Below are 15,505 nucleotides of genomic sequence, written 5' to 3'. Positions count from 1 at the left end.
TCAGCTCAGGTCATGATCCTAAGGTCATCTGCCTCTGGTTTAAGATTCTCTCTGTCCCTCTCTTTCTCTCTCTCTCTCTGACCCTTCCTGCTCTTGCCCTCTCTCAATCTCTCTCTCTAAAATAAAACTCTAAAAAAAACCAAGGAATTCCATAAGAAATTTGATGAGGTATTCCAGCTTGTCTTGATTTCATAAGACCCGCTTTGGGAGGGTGAATTTGTCAGAAAATTATTCCAATAGGCTATTAAGTGGATTCACCTTACACAGTTCAACAGTTTTAAAACTATTTGTTTGGGATCCAGATGAAGAAAATTCTCATGGCCCCACTACGTTTGCTGACACGCTGCTTCTGCCCCAAAGTCTCGCTAATAATTTTGAACAATTTATAATTCTCTAGGCTCTCACATACCTCCCTGCTAGCACTATGGTAATTATATTTTTATGTATTTTCATCTTACTGAAAAGATATTCTGTGTTTCTTCTAGAAAATTTGGAAATTATAGAAACATTTCTCCATGAAAATAAACACTATTCATAACTCCAAAGACCTGAAATAACAACCCTCCACATTTCAACATTTTGGAATTTTATATTCTGGTTTTCTTTTTATGCAAATTTTTAAATAACTGAGATCATCCAATAAGTGCAGATTTAAGTTATAATGTGACACTATTTTTATTTTTGTTTTAAATTGTGACACTGCTATTGTATTATTTATTTGCTATTATACCTTTTGTGTTTATTTTTTTAATAGTGTGGCTGACTTCTAGAGGTTGGGGATGGAATATTTTCATGTCTGGAGGCACCTGGGTGGCTCAGCCAGTTAAGTGTCTAAATTCAACTCAACTCAGGTCATAATCTCATGATTCATGAGTTCAAGCCCCACATCGGGCTCCGCACTAACAGTGCAGAGCCTGCTTGGGGTTCTCTCTCTCTCTCTTTGCCCTCCGCCCACTCACTTTCTATCTCTCTCAAACTTAGTAAACTTTATAAAAAATATTTTTAGAAAAGAATAGTTTTATCTCGGTGAGTCCAAACACAGTAGAGTGTTGGCCAGGAACTTGAAGTAATGAATGAATAATGGCTGCTTATTGTAAACTAAGCATTAGGGGAGGTGTAGGAATAAATTGGACACTGATTCTGGTCCTGGGAAACTTTTAGTTCATGGAGAAGACAGACTGTTCTCATCCAGAATGGGTGGGGCCACACCCATAGAAGCTTAAGTGTAGTGTCACTTCATTTAACTGTAGGGTCACAGCAGACCGGAAAGGATGTGAAGTGGCACACTTTGGCTAACTGTCAGAGAAAAAGATTACCAGGGATTAGTAGATGCTTTGTTAGCTTGTATGTAAGAGATCTGGACTCCTGGTAAGAACACCAGACCTAGAAAGAGGAGAATCCTCGAGGTGCCAATGACCTCGACTTTGGGTCACACTGAATGCCAGGAAGACCTTTGTGGGTGCGGAGCATTTTGTAAAATTCCAGTTCCCCTATTCTAACCACATCCATCAGCTTCAGCCCAAGAAGTTGGAGAGCAGAATGTCTTACCTTCTCTCGTCTGTGCTTACCTTCTTACCTTAGCTGTGGCCCCTGTGCCTGGGGAGAAAGCACAGCCAGTTAGAATGCATGAGGATGAAGAAACCTTAGAGAAATAAATCGATATAATCTGTAAACTCCATTCCCTCTTTATATATCACAGGTCTTGCTGGGTGCATATCTGTAATTTGTGAAGCAAAATTTACCACCTTGGCAGCCCAGCAACCCTTGACCTCATATTTGGAGTTACTCTCAGTCTTTTGAAAAACATTATTAGTTAAGTCAGGGGCAAAAAAAAAATCTCATCTGGAACTTGTGGGTCATGTTTGTTTAGCAGTTGAGAATGTATGAAGATCAATAAATGGTAGTGAAACAAAAATATTATATCAAGGATTTGAAAGAAAAATATTATATTAAGTGTTATACCAGTCTTTATTCTGGTGATACATAGAACTTGGTGGTAAATAACCTAATCTCTTTGCTGAAAATTATGGCTTTTCATAGGAGAATCAATATGCATATAGAGAAAAAAATACCTTGACATGATGAGTATTACTTAATAATTCTGAATATTACATATTAAGATAAGGCAGGCATCCTGCCTCATGTTTCTAGTTTCTAGGGGCTGATTCTTTCCTCAGTGGGTGGAGAACAAACCCATTAAGGACTTTGGCTCTTTAGGCTTATTTTCCTTCTCTTTCCATTGTCTGTTCCTAGCGGTGGGACTGAGCTGGCCGTCATTAGGGCCTGTCTCCAAGAAACACAGTGAGAGAAAGGACTCACCCTTCAGTGTGGTCACCTGTCAATACTTCTGATGAAAGAGCTCTGTGGAAAATGAGTTAGCAGCTCTTGCATGGAGAGAGATCCTGGATTATCTGTGGACTTTATTCTGTCAAGCTATTCCTTATGGTTATTTCCAAGGCTAGTTCGACAACTGAGTGCACTATTTATACAGCCCAAAGGGAGTGTTCTCCAACACGGACAGCTGGCTGAGGGGTAGCCTTACAAGTTATTTATAAAATATATTTCAATCAAAATCTTAGGAATACAACTTTTAAAAAATCTTCTCCTCACGTGATTAATCTCCTGACTGCTCAACTGTGTGTTTGCGTAAGGATTCAAGTTCTCACATCTTACGTCTATGTTGATAATAACAGGTCAGAGTTCCAGGAGTTGTAGCTAAACATCAGGTTCCCAATCTGAAAGAATACTTAAGAGGTGTCTGAAGAAGATAGCTCGTTTTCTTGCTGTAACCATGGTTTCTACATATGTTGGAAATAAACTTCTCTCCCCCACCCTGCCTTTTTTTTTTTCAGTGGCAAAAATAGGATGTTCGAAGTCATTGGGGAAACGCTGGAGCATGATTTCCCAAGCTGGATGGCAAAGATCTTGAGACAGCTTTCTAACCCTGGCTTGGTTATCGCTGTCGTTTTGGTTATGGCGTATGTGTTTCCCCCGCTGCCCCCCACGCTCCTAGGAAGAGCCTCTGTAATATCTTTCCTGGCTCCTTTCCATTTCCAGCTTTCTTAGCTTTCTCCTGCTCTCTAAGGCTTGTGCTGTAGCCTCACCAAATTCAGTGCTGATTACATGGTGGGGAGAGCCTGAAATTCATGAGCCATATTCTGATCCTATTGGATATAATTCCCAGCCATCTGCATCTGTCTTTGCCTGCCTAGGATTATAAGATTTGTTCCCAAGTAACCAAAATAATGATCAGTAAACAGCTAAAGCAAGGGAAGCATAAATGCTAAATGCTAAATCTAATCAGCACGTTGAGCTCCCCACCGATCTGGCCCCCACCTCTTGTTCCATAAAGCAGATGGCTGTGAACACGCAGAAATGATGAGTCTCTAAGTTAATATTCCTTTTGGGGATCCTATAGGCTATATTTTAAGGCTAAGGGCTTAAAGGGTCTTAAAAATCATTGTGTCCTTGTTCCTCAAAGGCTATCAGTAAGTGTGGGTCCATAAGAATAGAATCAGAGGACCAGAAGGGTCTTAGAAAGGTCACTTAGTCTATCCCTTCAAACATCAGAGGTGATATCCAAAGGAGAATTTGGAGGGGGGTTGTTCCCATGTAACTTTCATTGGCTTCTGGCTCTTGACCAGCACAGAGATAAACTTATATTCTAAGGAAAAATATATGTCTGTTATCGAAGAGCCAGGAAAAGCACCCTGGTCCTTCCTTTCAACCCTCAAGGCCCTCCTAAACAGAAAGTCTGGAACTGTCACGGCTCTCAGCCCAGGAGGGCAAGTATGAAACCACCCTCAGAAACAGTTTAAAAATAAAGCTGATGCACAGGGTTGGATATGTTTTTAAAAAGGTAAAACTGGGAAATCTCAGAAAGAGAAATCCCAATGATTTGAAACCAATGAGCAGGGTTCTGGGCCAAGTTGTTACCATCTACTCTGTGATGCTCAGGGTCATGAGCCACATCAGAGAAGACAGGTTTAATCTTCAGTTTCATTAAGGCACTGATTTAGAGAGGATTTCCCCTCAGGTAAAAGTACATAGCTAAATGGTAATAGTAGGACTCTGACAGTAAATTCAACCTCGATGCTTTTTACCATGACACCTTTTTTGAAGGAGAGCTCATAGCCGCTGGGAACAATTAAACAGTAAAACAGATCACTTTTGTATATCAGAGACTTGATCGTTTGGTGACACTCAGAAGCTGATGGTGAATCTCTGGTGCAAATATGTTAGAAAATGACCTGCTGGACGCAGCTTGTTTCACCAGATGGCCTCGAAGTGATTTTTCTTTTCCAAGTTTTTGTGATACCTTGGCTTGTAGGACTGTGTTAAGCATTATGCAGCTTTTAAAAGTCAAGGCCCTTTAGTGGTATAAATGAGGTCTTGTATTAAAAAGATAAAAACCGATCAAAGTTAATGTCAGATTTTATGACTACAGTCTTAACTTACTGAGAGACAGATTTATTTCTAAATGAAGGAGCAACATTGTTCTAATCCCAGTAATTAAAGGTTGAACAAGCCGTCGCAAGAGTATGGAAGACGAGCTAATGTTCCTATGTTCCAGGCACTGTCCATATATTAATCATTTCACTTCCACAATAACCTTAAAAGGTTGGCCTCATTAATCGTATTATTGATATCACTTGGAAGATACGCCCCAAATCAAGTGGCTGATAAGTAAATTCAAGCCCATGTCTTATTTCCCGTCTCTTATTGCCTTTAATCATTTGAAGCACCAGTGAGCTTGGAATGAGTGGGGATATACAGAAGGGCTAGAAGCCACTTGTCAGAGACGGTCTACACTCTGGATCAGCACAATTTTTCTAAAAGGGTAAAATAGTAGATATGTTAGGTTGAATGGGTCAAAAGACAAAATTGAGGCTATTACGTAAGTACTTACATAACCATTTAAAAACATAAATGTTGTTCTTAGTTCACGGGCCATGCAAAACAGGCTGGGAGTCCGTCCTGCCCTGGAGACTCTGGTTTGCCAACTCTTCTCTGTCGAGGAAAGCTCGCAGGATACAAGGTCACGTAGATGTCCTGCAAGGTTGATTGTAGTTCTGACGTTCCGATTTAAACTCCAATTTTAGTTTATCGCTGATTTGGTTTTTCAAATCCTGAGACATTGTCTTCTAGTTTATGGGGCTCACACAGTTTGGCTTGGCTCTTTATTACCTTTAATTAGAGAATGTTCCATGTTACAGACATTTTTAATTTCCCCAATGGCTCATATGATATCAGCTTGGATGATTTGGGGGTAACTGAGTAGAATTCAAGTTTGTTCTCTGCAGCCGGGTTCATTCATTTTTGAGACCAGAAAATGATTTGTGAAGAGTATTTATTTAAGGTGCATCACAAGACAGAAAAAGTGGGAAATTAACAGAGAATTCTAGAACTGCAAATGACTTGTGAGGTTTTGAGTTCACCCTCCAGGCACTTTTACCTTGAGGGTGTCATGCTAAGCGAAATAAGTCAGGCAGAGAAGGATAGATACCATATGTTTGCATTCATAGGTCTAACAGGAGAGACCTGGCAGGGGACCACGGGGAGAGGAAGGGGGAAAGAGAGCGGGGGAGAGTGAGGGACACAGCTCAAGGGAGACTACTGAATACTGGAGACGAACCATGGACTGAAGGGGGAGGGGGGAGGGGGGATGGTCATGGTGGGGGGCACTTGTGGGGAGAAGCACTGGGTGCTATATGGAAACTAATTTGACAATAAACTATTATTAAAAAATAAATAAATAAAAATAAAAATAAATAAATAAATTCTTAAAATACACACACAGACAGATAGACACACACACACACACACACACACACACACATTTACTGAGCACCTACTTCATGTCAAATAGTATATGCCAAATGCTTTCATGTATGTAATTTCATTCAAATTCCCGTCACTCGTCTAAGAGATAAACAAACCTAGCTAAACCGTATCAATAATTGTGTGAGCGCCAGATGGCTCATGAAGGACATAATCTGGCATGGTTGGGGAGCAGAGGAAGTGTGTTTAGTGTCTAGTTATTTGCAACAAAGAGCAATGCCAGTTACCTTTTTTAAATGCATTTTGTTTGTTTGTTTTGCTTTAAGCAAAGATGAACATATTTATTTTTACACAAATGGTTGGCTGGAATTTGCTCTTTCTTGAAATGTAAATGTCAGTTAAAAGCCAACGATATTTTTTTATAAAACATTTTCTTTCCAAAGAAGGGAGAAATGCAAACAATACACCCTAGGGAAAAAAATCCATGTGAGCTGACTATGACTTATGAGGATTATATTCTTTGTTATAAAAGCCAAAGGAGGGAATTTAAGGCAGAAAGTCCATTTCATTTTTGTTCTATACTTTCCCTAAGCTGCAGTAGATTTTTTTCATTCTCCTGGATGCCATTGGTGTCAACTTGAAATGTTACTTTTAATTATAATTTGAACTGATGTTAATACATTTCCAAGAAGAAGCTGGCATCTATGGCCACGCCACCCTGAACGCACCCGATCTCGTCTGATCTCGGAAGCTAAGCAGGGTCGGGCCTGGTTAGTACTTGGATGGGAGTCCAAGAAGAAGCTACGATTAGGCAGCGAGGCATGGGAGACAGAATGATGGGCCTCGGAGAGGATGCTTGGGTCCTGCCTTCCCAGGTCCAGCCCTACTAACCATGTCACAAGTGCACATTTTTACCTCTGTGTACTTCAGTCTTTTATTATCTGTGTTCTATGATTTAGAGAATGTAAATTTAAGAAGAATCTCAAACGGAAAAATACCATGTGTTTTATTATTTTCTAAAATGCAGTTTGACCATCTATTATCTCAATGCCACTGCAAAGGGCCAGAAGGCAGCAAATCTGGATCTAAAAAAGAAGATGAAACAGGTAGGATACGGTTTAGTTCACAAAACTCTTGCCTTTATTAATTTCAAGTAGTAAAAAACACTGCAAAATCTCATATTCTCTCCTTTTTGTTTTGTGTAGCAAGCTTTGGAGAACAAATTGCGCAACAAGAAAATGGCAGCTGCCCGAGCAGGTTGGAGAAATGTTTGTGATTGCCCAATTTCCCCCCTATGGATCAAATGTTCCTCCTTTATCTTCTTTCCAAATGAGGCATTTGATGGAGGCTAGCATTATTGCCCTGAGTGAGTCATTCCACAATTTTCGCTGCTCACCTTTTGAGCCCCTTCCAGGCATCGTCTCCAGGAGGATGGTTGTTTTCCAGTGGAGACAAGGGAAGAGAAAGAAAAATTGAGAAATGGGAACTCAGCAGTAGTAATAGAAAGGTGGCTTTGCAAACTGACAGAAGATGAAGACGACATCCACATAGTCATAGTCAAGAGCAGACAGAAATGCAGAAGCTCTCCTGCTCCCTGGGCCCATTTTTATACATAGATGGATATACCAGCAAGATACCACTGGGCTCTTCTAGCTCACCACTGCTGATTTCCTGGAGCCTTTTCTAATTCATTATTCTCTTTTTTGGTAACGTTTTTAAATTTTAAACCATTAGAAGAAGGCATACCTTTATTTGCCAAAATTCCTGATATGTTCTGCATTCCACATGGGAAGGTGATGTCTAAGAATTTCAGGGAACATTTTTGCAAACTTTTCCTTAACTTTAAATCTCTTTATATTACTAGGGTTTTTTCCCCTTGTAAGTGATAAAACTCAACCCAAATTGGCATACGTAGAAAAATATTCATTAGTCCACACAAATGAATAGGAGAGTGGTGTGTATGGCTTCAGACCAAGTTTTAGCCCCACATTTATTTACTATTTTTTGGAAAATGTTTTTAACATTTGTTTATTTTTTGAAGGGTGAAGAGACAGGGAAAGTGCAGGGGAGGGGCAGAGAGAGAAGGAGACACAGAATCTGAAGCAGGCTCCAGGCTCTGAGCTAGCTGTCAGCGCAGAGCCCAATGTGGGGCTTGAACTCACTAATCGTAAGATCATGACCGGAGCCGAAGTCAGCCGCTTAACCAACCAGCCAGGCACCTCGCCAATGTTTCGAAGAGAGCAGGGCTAAGCCATTTCTTTGTGGTTCTTTCTACACCGTTCTCCCTCCATATTGGCTGACCTTTATGGCAAAAGGAGCGGATGTAGCAATTTCCAGTACTATGCCCTTAAATTCCATTTGTTTTAGATGGTTTTTTCACCATAAAGCTACTTGCTTTTTTAATTGCATTAACATTTTTTCTCAGCTGTGACAAATTGTAAAACATTTAAAGTGTACCATGTGACGATTTGATATGGACATACATTATGAAAGAACTTCCACCACATTCATGACCTCACACACCTGTGTGTGTGTGTGTGTGTGTGTGTGTGTGTGTGTGTGTGTGTGTGTTTGTATGACCACTTAAGTTCTACTCTCTTAGCAAATTGCAATTTATACAATACAGTGTCATCAATCATAGTTCACCATGTTACGCATTACAGCCACAAAACTTATGTATCTTACAACTGAAAGTTTGTACCCTTACCAGCCTCTCCCTATTTCCCCCAGGCTCCTGGGTTACCATCCTGCTCTGTTTTCATGTCTTTTTTTTTTTTTCTGATTTCACATATAAGTGAAACTGTGTACTACTGCTTGCCTTCCTCTGTCCAGCTTATTTCACTTAACATAATGCCTTCCAGATTTATCCACATTGTTGTAAATGGCAAGATTTCCTTCTTTTATAAGGCTGAATAATATTATGTAATTATATACCTCTATCTATCTATCTATCTATCTATCTATCTATCTATCTACCCATCATCATCATCATCTACCTATCTGTCTATCCAACTATATCACATTTTCCTTATCCATTCCTCCATAGATACGCTCTTAGGTTGTTTCCATCCTTCCATGTTGCAATGAACATGGGAATACAAATTAATGATTTCATTTCCTTTGGATATATATCCAGAATTGGGATTGCCAGATCAGATGATAATTCTATTTTTAATTTCTTGAGGAACTTTCACACTGTTTTCCATACTGGCTGTACCAGTTTGCATTCCCACCAACAGTGCCCAAGGGTTCCTTCTCTCCACATGCTCACCAACATTGGCTGTCCTTTGCTTTTTGATAACAGACCCCTAATGGTTTGGGGTGTTATCTCATTGTGGTTTGGCTTTGCATTTTCCCGGTGGTGATGTCGAGCATCTTTTTATGTACTGTACGGATAATGGCCATTTATGTCTTCTTTGAATAAATGTGTATTCCGGTCCTTTGCCCATTTTAAATTATGTTATTTGGTTTTTATGTTGTTTAGTGGCATGATTTCCTTATCTACTTTGGATATTACTCCCTTCTCAAATATGTGGTTTGCAGATATATATATATTTTCTCCCATTCCATAGGTTGCCTGTTCATTTTATTGATGATTTCCTTTGCTATGTGGAAGCTTTTTAGTCAAATGTTTATTTTTGCCCATTTGCTGCCTTTATTTTTGTGTCAAATACAAAAATCATTGCCAAGATCAAGAGCAAGGAGGCTTTTTCCTAGGTTTTCTTCTAGGAGTTTTATGGTTTAAGGTCTTACATTGAAGTCTTTAATTGTTTTGCTGTAACTTTTGTGTATGTTGTAAGATGGAGGTTCAGTTTCATTCGTTTGTGTGTGCATATCCACTTTCCCCACATCATTTATTGAAAAGAATATTCATTCTTCACTGTATATCCTTGGTACTTATCAAAAACTAATTGATTATATATGCACGTGTTTATTTCTTGTTACTCTGTTCTGTTCCAGTGATCTTAAAGTCTATTTTAATGTCAATGCCATACTGTTTACAGCTTTGTAATGTAGTTTGAAATCAGGAAGTATGATGTTTCCAGCTTTGTCCTTTCTCAAGATTGCTTTGGCTAATAGGGATCTTTTCGTGGTTTCACAGAATATAAGGACTGTTTTTGTCTATTACTTTGAAAATGGTGTTGGAATTTTGAGGAAGGTTGCATTGAACCTGTGGATTGCTTTGGGCAGTATGGACATTTTTACAATATTAATTCTTCTAATCCGTTAACGTGAAATATCTCTCCATTTATTTGTGTCTTCTTTGATCATTGTAAATGACCTTTTTTGTCTCTTGTTACTACTGCTTTTGGCTTAAAATATATTTTGTCTGAAATAAGTATAGCTATGACTGCTTCTGGTTTTCATTTGCACAGAATAGCTCTTTCCTTTCTCTCACTATCGGTTTATGTGTGTCCTTAAAGCTGAAGTGAGCCCTTTGGGGGCATCTTTTAGTTGGAAGCATGTATGCCGCATGAATCTTTACTGCTTTTATGTTCACTATAAATGGTGACTCTAACTTAACATTATCATGAATGAAGGGCGAATGAAGGGGCACCTGGGTGGCTCAATTGGTTAAGCGTCCAACTTCGACTCAGGTCATGATCTCATGTTTTGTGAGTTCGAGCCCCGTGTTGGGCTTGCTGCTGTTAACACAGGGCCTGCTTTGGACCCTCTGTCCCCCACCTTCTCTGCTCACCACCCCCGACTCTAGGTGCTCTCTCTCTCTTTCTGTCTCAACAATAAACAGTTTTTTAAAAGTATATTACAAAAAAAAAAAGAATGGTGAACCAAAAGTTCTGAGTTTTAAGATCTGAATTCTAGCTAAAGCTTACTTTTATCTTCATTGTTTTAATGATATAATACTACAGGATGATATTTGATATTTTTTCATAGTTTATATTTAAAAACATATACAACCTTCACAAAGACAGAGACTATCTTATTCATAGTTTTTAAATGCAGAACTTTATTATATAACAGTCATTCAGTAAACGCCTACCAAATTTCTACTGGCCTATAAGGAACTCTTTTATCTGAAAATGTAAAAAGAATAAATTTTATATTAATTATAAAAACAGTACTAAGTATAAAAAGAGCAGAACTTTCACTCCCCCGTAAAATAAGAAATATTTTGAATGTAAAAATGCTAAATATTATGTCAACGTGGAGTACATTTGGAAGATACAGATTTCAGACCGCCTCATTCAGAACATTAAGCACACTGAAAGCTAAATGCTTATGTATTTTTGAGAAAGAGAGCATGAGCAGGAAAGGGGCTGAGAGAGAGAGAGAGGGACAGAAGATCCAAAGTGGGCTCCACACTGACAGCAGAAAGCCCAATGTGGGGCTTGAACTCACGAAACCAGAGACCATGACCTGAGCCAAAGTTGAACTAATGCTCAACCGACTGAGCCATCCAGGTCCCCCTGGAAGCTACATTTTAATTGTTGCTTCTTCATCTTCTCTCTCTCGTTCTCTTTTGAACAGCTGCAGCTGCTCGTGGCCAGTAGTTTTCAGAGCTATGCTGGGGGTCCAGAAGTTCTCCTCACCTTGCGGTTCAAAACCAACGACTTCTGTAAAGGGCAAGAACACAAGCATTGCGAAGTTACTGTTCCCCTCTATTCTCACCCTGATGTCTGTGTCAAGGTCATGCTAGTCAATCAAAGCATCACCAGTCTGAGTTCAGCAAGAAGGATCTCCACCTTGTTCCAAATTCAGGGATTTGTTCCTGCACCACCACTCCCCCCCGCCCCCCACCGACTCACTTCCCTGGCTTTTCTTCTAACAAATGGAATTTAAAAGTGGATGTGATTCAGCAATACAGGTCACTGGTTTACCTGAAGGGTTAATTAAAAAAAAAACAAACCTTATGTATATGAACTTTCATCTTAAACACTTCTGCCTTGGTTTTCTTTGCCTGGGAACAGAAATATTTCACTCTTTTTCTCCCTCAAAGTTCAGAAATATTTTTATAAAGTATTCACCGTAATTGCTCATTAACGTGTATTTTGAAACCAACATCTTGTTTTTCCATTTTTTTTGCTGTCTCCCCATCCAGGGCCTCCATGACTATACACCCAAGATTTTTCATTAGCTGCTGGATTCAGTATGAAAAGAAATAGGCTTTTTAAAAGAAAAATTCTAAGGGAAGTATGAAGGCCTCTGACCTTGAGGAGGTGCATCATCTTAGACAACACACCTCTTTATGAGTTAAAATAAAAAAGGCATTGTACATGATTACAATTCCATCACAGCCTAATCATGACCTCCAATGATCACATTTCCTGAGTTTAGATTCTAATATCCCGTAATTTGTCTTTGCTTGTTTGATAAGGTTAGGAAAACACACACTTTTATGGGGCACTTTAGTTTATAGATGTGTTTAAGCATTATCATTTGTTTAAAGTTTGAATTGACCTTGAATTGCAGCAATCAGTGCCCTCCGCCAGCCTTGTTGGGTGACTTCAGTAACATGCTAACCGACAGTGTCTTTTTCCAAAGCTAAGCCAATTTGCCTGCCATTCCCTGCAATTGACTTGCTGCTTTTTATCACCCCATCCTTGAGTTTTTCCTTCTTTTCACTCTTCTGGCCATAAAAATGACCCTCTGTTCTTCTGCCAATCCACGTGCCCATCACTGCCATGACACAAATCCAAGATTTCCTTCCTCTGGTCCAGTTTTCCAGGTTAGCTTCGATTCCCAACCTTGATAGATTTCTTTGGACCCTCATGTCTTTATTCAAGAGTCTATTATTTATATAGATTTTCCTGTGAATTTGAACAGTTTTCTGTTTCCTGTATGTAAGTATCATCTTTCCTACCCAGATTGTAAGCTCCATATGAGCAGGGATCATATCTTTTCTTTTAACTCTTTTGTATGCCTAGGATAGTGCAGTGCACAGGTAGGCACTGAGTATACGCTTATTAATTAAATTGAATCGATTTAACTTGCAGCAGTTGCACTGTGAGACAAAAACTGTGTTATCTGCACGAAAAGTGTTACTATGATGTAAGAAATGGAATTATCTGTTGCTACGCAGGGCTTCTCACCTCATTCGATTATAATGCCGATGAGTAAATAACGCTAGTGCTTAATTCTACTTGGATCATTTTGTACTGTGTAGTAATAAGATTAGAGAATTGGTGTATATGTGTGGCCAGATTTATAATGTGGATGACACTCCCTTGCTCTTGATCTACTTCATAAGGAAAATGATGAGAGATAACAAACTGTCCCCAAAGACTTCATCTCCTGACGGCAATGTAAGCAATGCACTTTTAAAAAAATTCTAGTTACCATCTGTCAGCATACCAAGTTACTACAATATTATTGACTACATTCCCTATGTTGTGCATTGCATCTCCATGACTTACATATTTTATAATTGAAAGGTGGTACTTCTTAAAACAACGTACTTTGGGAACAGACATTCATGGTATAAGAAAGAATTCAAACGTGACATTCTAAATTTCAATCTTTGTATACACTGAAAAATAAGTTGGATATTTATGGCACCTATACACCCCTCTGATTTAAGTTAAATGTTTTTAGAAGATTTAACTCTTTTGGTCTCCAAAGAGTTGGCAAAATATTTCCATACTACTACCTGAACAAGCATTTGAAACCGTGAATGCCATTTCCAGTCTATTTGAGGATGATTCAGAGACTGGCCTTGTACTGGGAAGGTTCTGACTGGTATGATTTCGTTCTCTATCATTATTTCTATATATAACGATAAAAGCCATAGGAAAAATTCGAGAGGGCGAGCAAACCAAGCAATCAACCAACCAGACTGCACCTTTTATTTTTTTCTAAGAGGAAATTAAAAAAAGGCTGACCAATATATGTGAAACTAAATTTACTTTTCTGCAGAGTTTTGCCATTTATTTGAAAACTGAAAAACTGCATTTCGACACACTCTTTGAATTATCTTCTTTGGCTTCAGAGAATTATCTTCAGAGAATTATCTTCTTTGGCACATAAACTGTAAACTGTATCGAGGGGCTCGTTTTAACAATACTTTGACCTGAACTATGTTTTCTTATCCTGCTGAATCCCTGTAAGTTTCAGAGATGGGGTCTACGCTGGCCAGGTTTGGAAATAAATTTGCAGACTCAAAATGTTGTCCTATGGTGGGATGTAGTTCCGCTCGTTGCCACAAGGGGTCAGCCTTTGCTATCTTCACTTCTCAGTGGATGAGTTAATAAGAAAAGGTTTCGGGTCATCTTCCCTGCCTCACATTTCAGTGCTGGAGCCTTACCTTTAACCTGGTAGACTTTACTGGAATTTGAAATATTTCACTTTGCTTTACCAGCCCCTTTCTAAGGATTATGGGTAGGTTGTGGGGAAGTGGGTTTATCATGCATGCTGGGACCGCACTGGGTGCATGATCATTAGGATCCACGGTGAAGCTGGTACATCTTCATTCATTTGATAAACATTGCTCAAACACTGTGTGTCAGACGTTTATCAGACATAACGTATCCCACGTATCACCTACTCTCTATATTTTCTCTCACTGTTTTGCACCACCTGCCATATTGATCTTCTTGGTGTCCAGAATCTTCTAGAATGATTCTAGGACTTATGAAATTATTTTAAGATTGAGGAAAATCAATGATACCTTTCCATTCAAGACAAGACTTCCCTTTTGTTAATAATGATGCAGATATTACAGTATACTATCAGAAATTGGAAGAGTTTTACTCTCTCTTATTCTCTATCAAGTGCATTGCCAAGCAAAATCCAGATGTTATTCTCCCTTTTTCCAGCCTTCATCCTCAGCTAGGATTTTCTTGATGGACAAATAACCCTGGAATGCAGAATTGGCATCACACGCTTAGTGAGTGGAATGCAAACAAAGGAGTTTAGCCTCTGTTCTTTGGGAGAACACCAAGAGAGTGTTTCAAAAGAAGGAAGCCAATGAGATGGACGTCTGATGACTTTTACTTCCTTCCTTTAGTCATGAAATATAATACCCAGTTATAACTTTATTTTGCCTTGTTTGGTGTACAAGGGTAAAAGCATTCCCACAGTTTATTTGTTAAAGAAATAGCCCAAAAGAAGACGTAAGCAGGCTTCAAAAACCAGAGACTTAAGATGGCATTGGCAAATGTTCTCAGTTCTCAATGTAGATACGCACTTCTTCTTTTTTTTTTTTTGAAAGAGAGATACGGAGACTTAACCATGTATTTTTTTTTAAATGAACTATAGTCATGGCCTCTTGTTGTATTTACTTCCTGCAACAAGGAAATACCATTATGTGGTGGTGACAGTTCTCAAGCCCCTGTATTAGATTTATTTGTCTGAGTTCTCTTGTAATGGATTGCCTTGACACTTGGCCTTGGATGGGCCAGCTGTCTTTTCCAGCTTCAGTTTCCGTGGCTTAGGAGCTATGAGCAATGGAAAAACATATCTAAGGAATACTTGCCCTCCTCTGGGAACTTAGATTTCGTACCACACGCATCTTTTTCATACATACCAGGAAGTTTTCATACAAATCCTTATGGTTATTTAAAAACTTAAAATAGAGGCACATGTTTGCTATAGCAAATTTAAACATTTTAAATAAAATTAAAAAAGTAGAAGAACTCCATAATTCTACCGCCCCGCAAAACTGCTGTTTAATATTTTGGTGTATTGTTTTTCCTTTGATTCGCACGCACAGACACACAGACCTAATAAAATGTTTCGAATCATGAGATATATTTAGTTTTATCTT

The 15,505-nt window shown here is 38.9% G+C and overlaps 1 protein-coding gene across 1 annotated transcript in view; it reads left to right on the top strand.

Moving 5' to 3' along the window:
* The window catches only part of TMC1 (transmembrane channel like 1), a 128,704-nt gene extending 117,126 nt beyond the window's left edge, over positions 1-11,578 (top strand). The window contains exons 17-20 of the mRNA XM_029920495.1: positions 2,853-2,978; positions 6,809-6,887; positions 6,987-7,038; positions 11,272-11,578. Coding sequence (XP_029776355.1) covers positions 2,853-2,978; positions 6,809-6,887; positions 6,987-7,038; positions 11,272-11,294 — 280 coding nt within the window. The 3' untranslated portion in view covers positions 11,295-11,578. The remainder of the gene's footprint in view (positions 1-2,852; positions 2,979-6,808; positions 6,888-6,986; positions 7,039-11,271) is intronic.
* Positions 11,579-15,505: the final 3,927 nt, after the last annotated feature.

Source organism: Suricata suricatta, chromosome 13 (assembly GCF_006229205.1).
Source record: "Suricata suricatta isolate VVHF042 chromosome 13, meerkat_22Aug2017_6uvM2_HiC, whole genome shotgun sequence".
In the NCBI taxonomy this organism is placed as follows: Eukaryota; Metazoa; Chordata; class Mammalia; order Carnivora; family Herpestidae; genus Suricata; species Suricata suricatta.
This window is presented reverse-complemented; position numbering and strand designations above follow the sequence as displayed.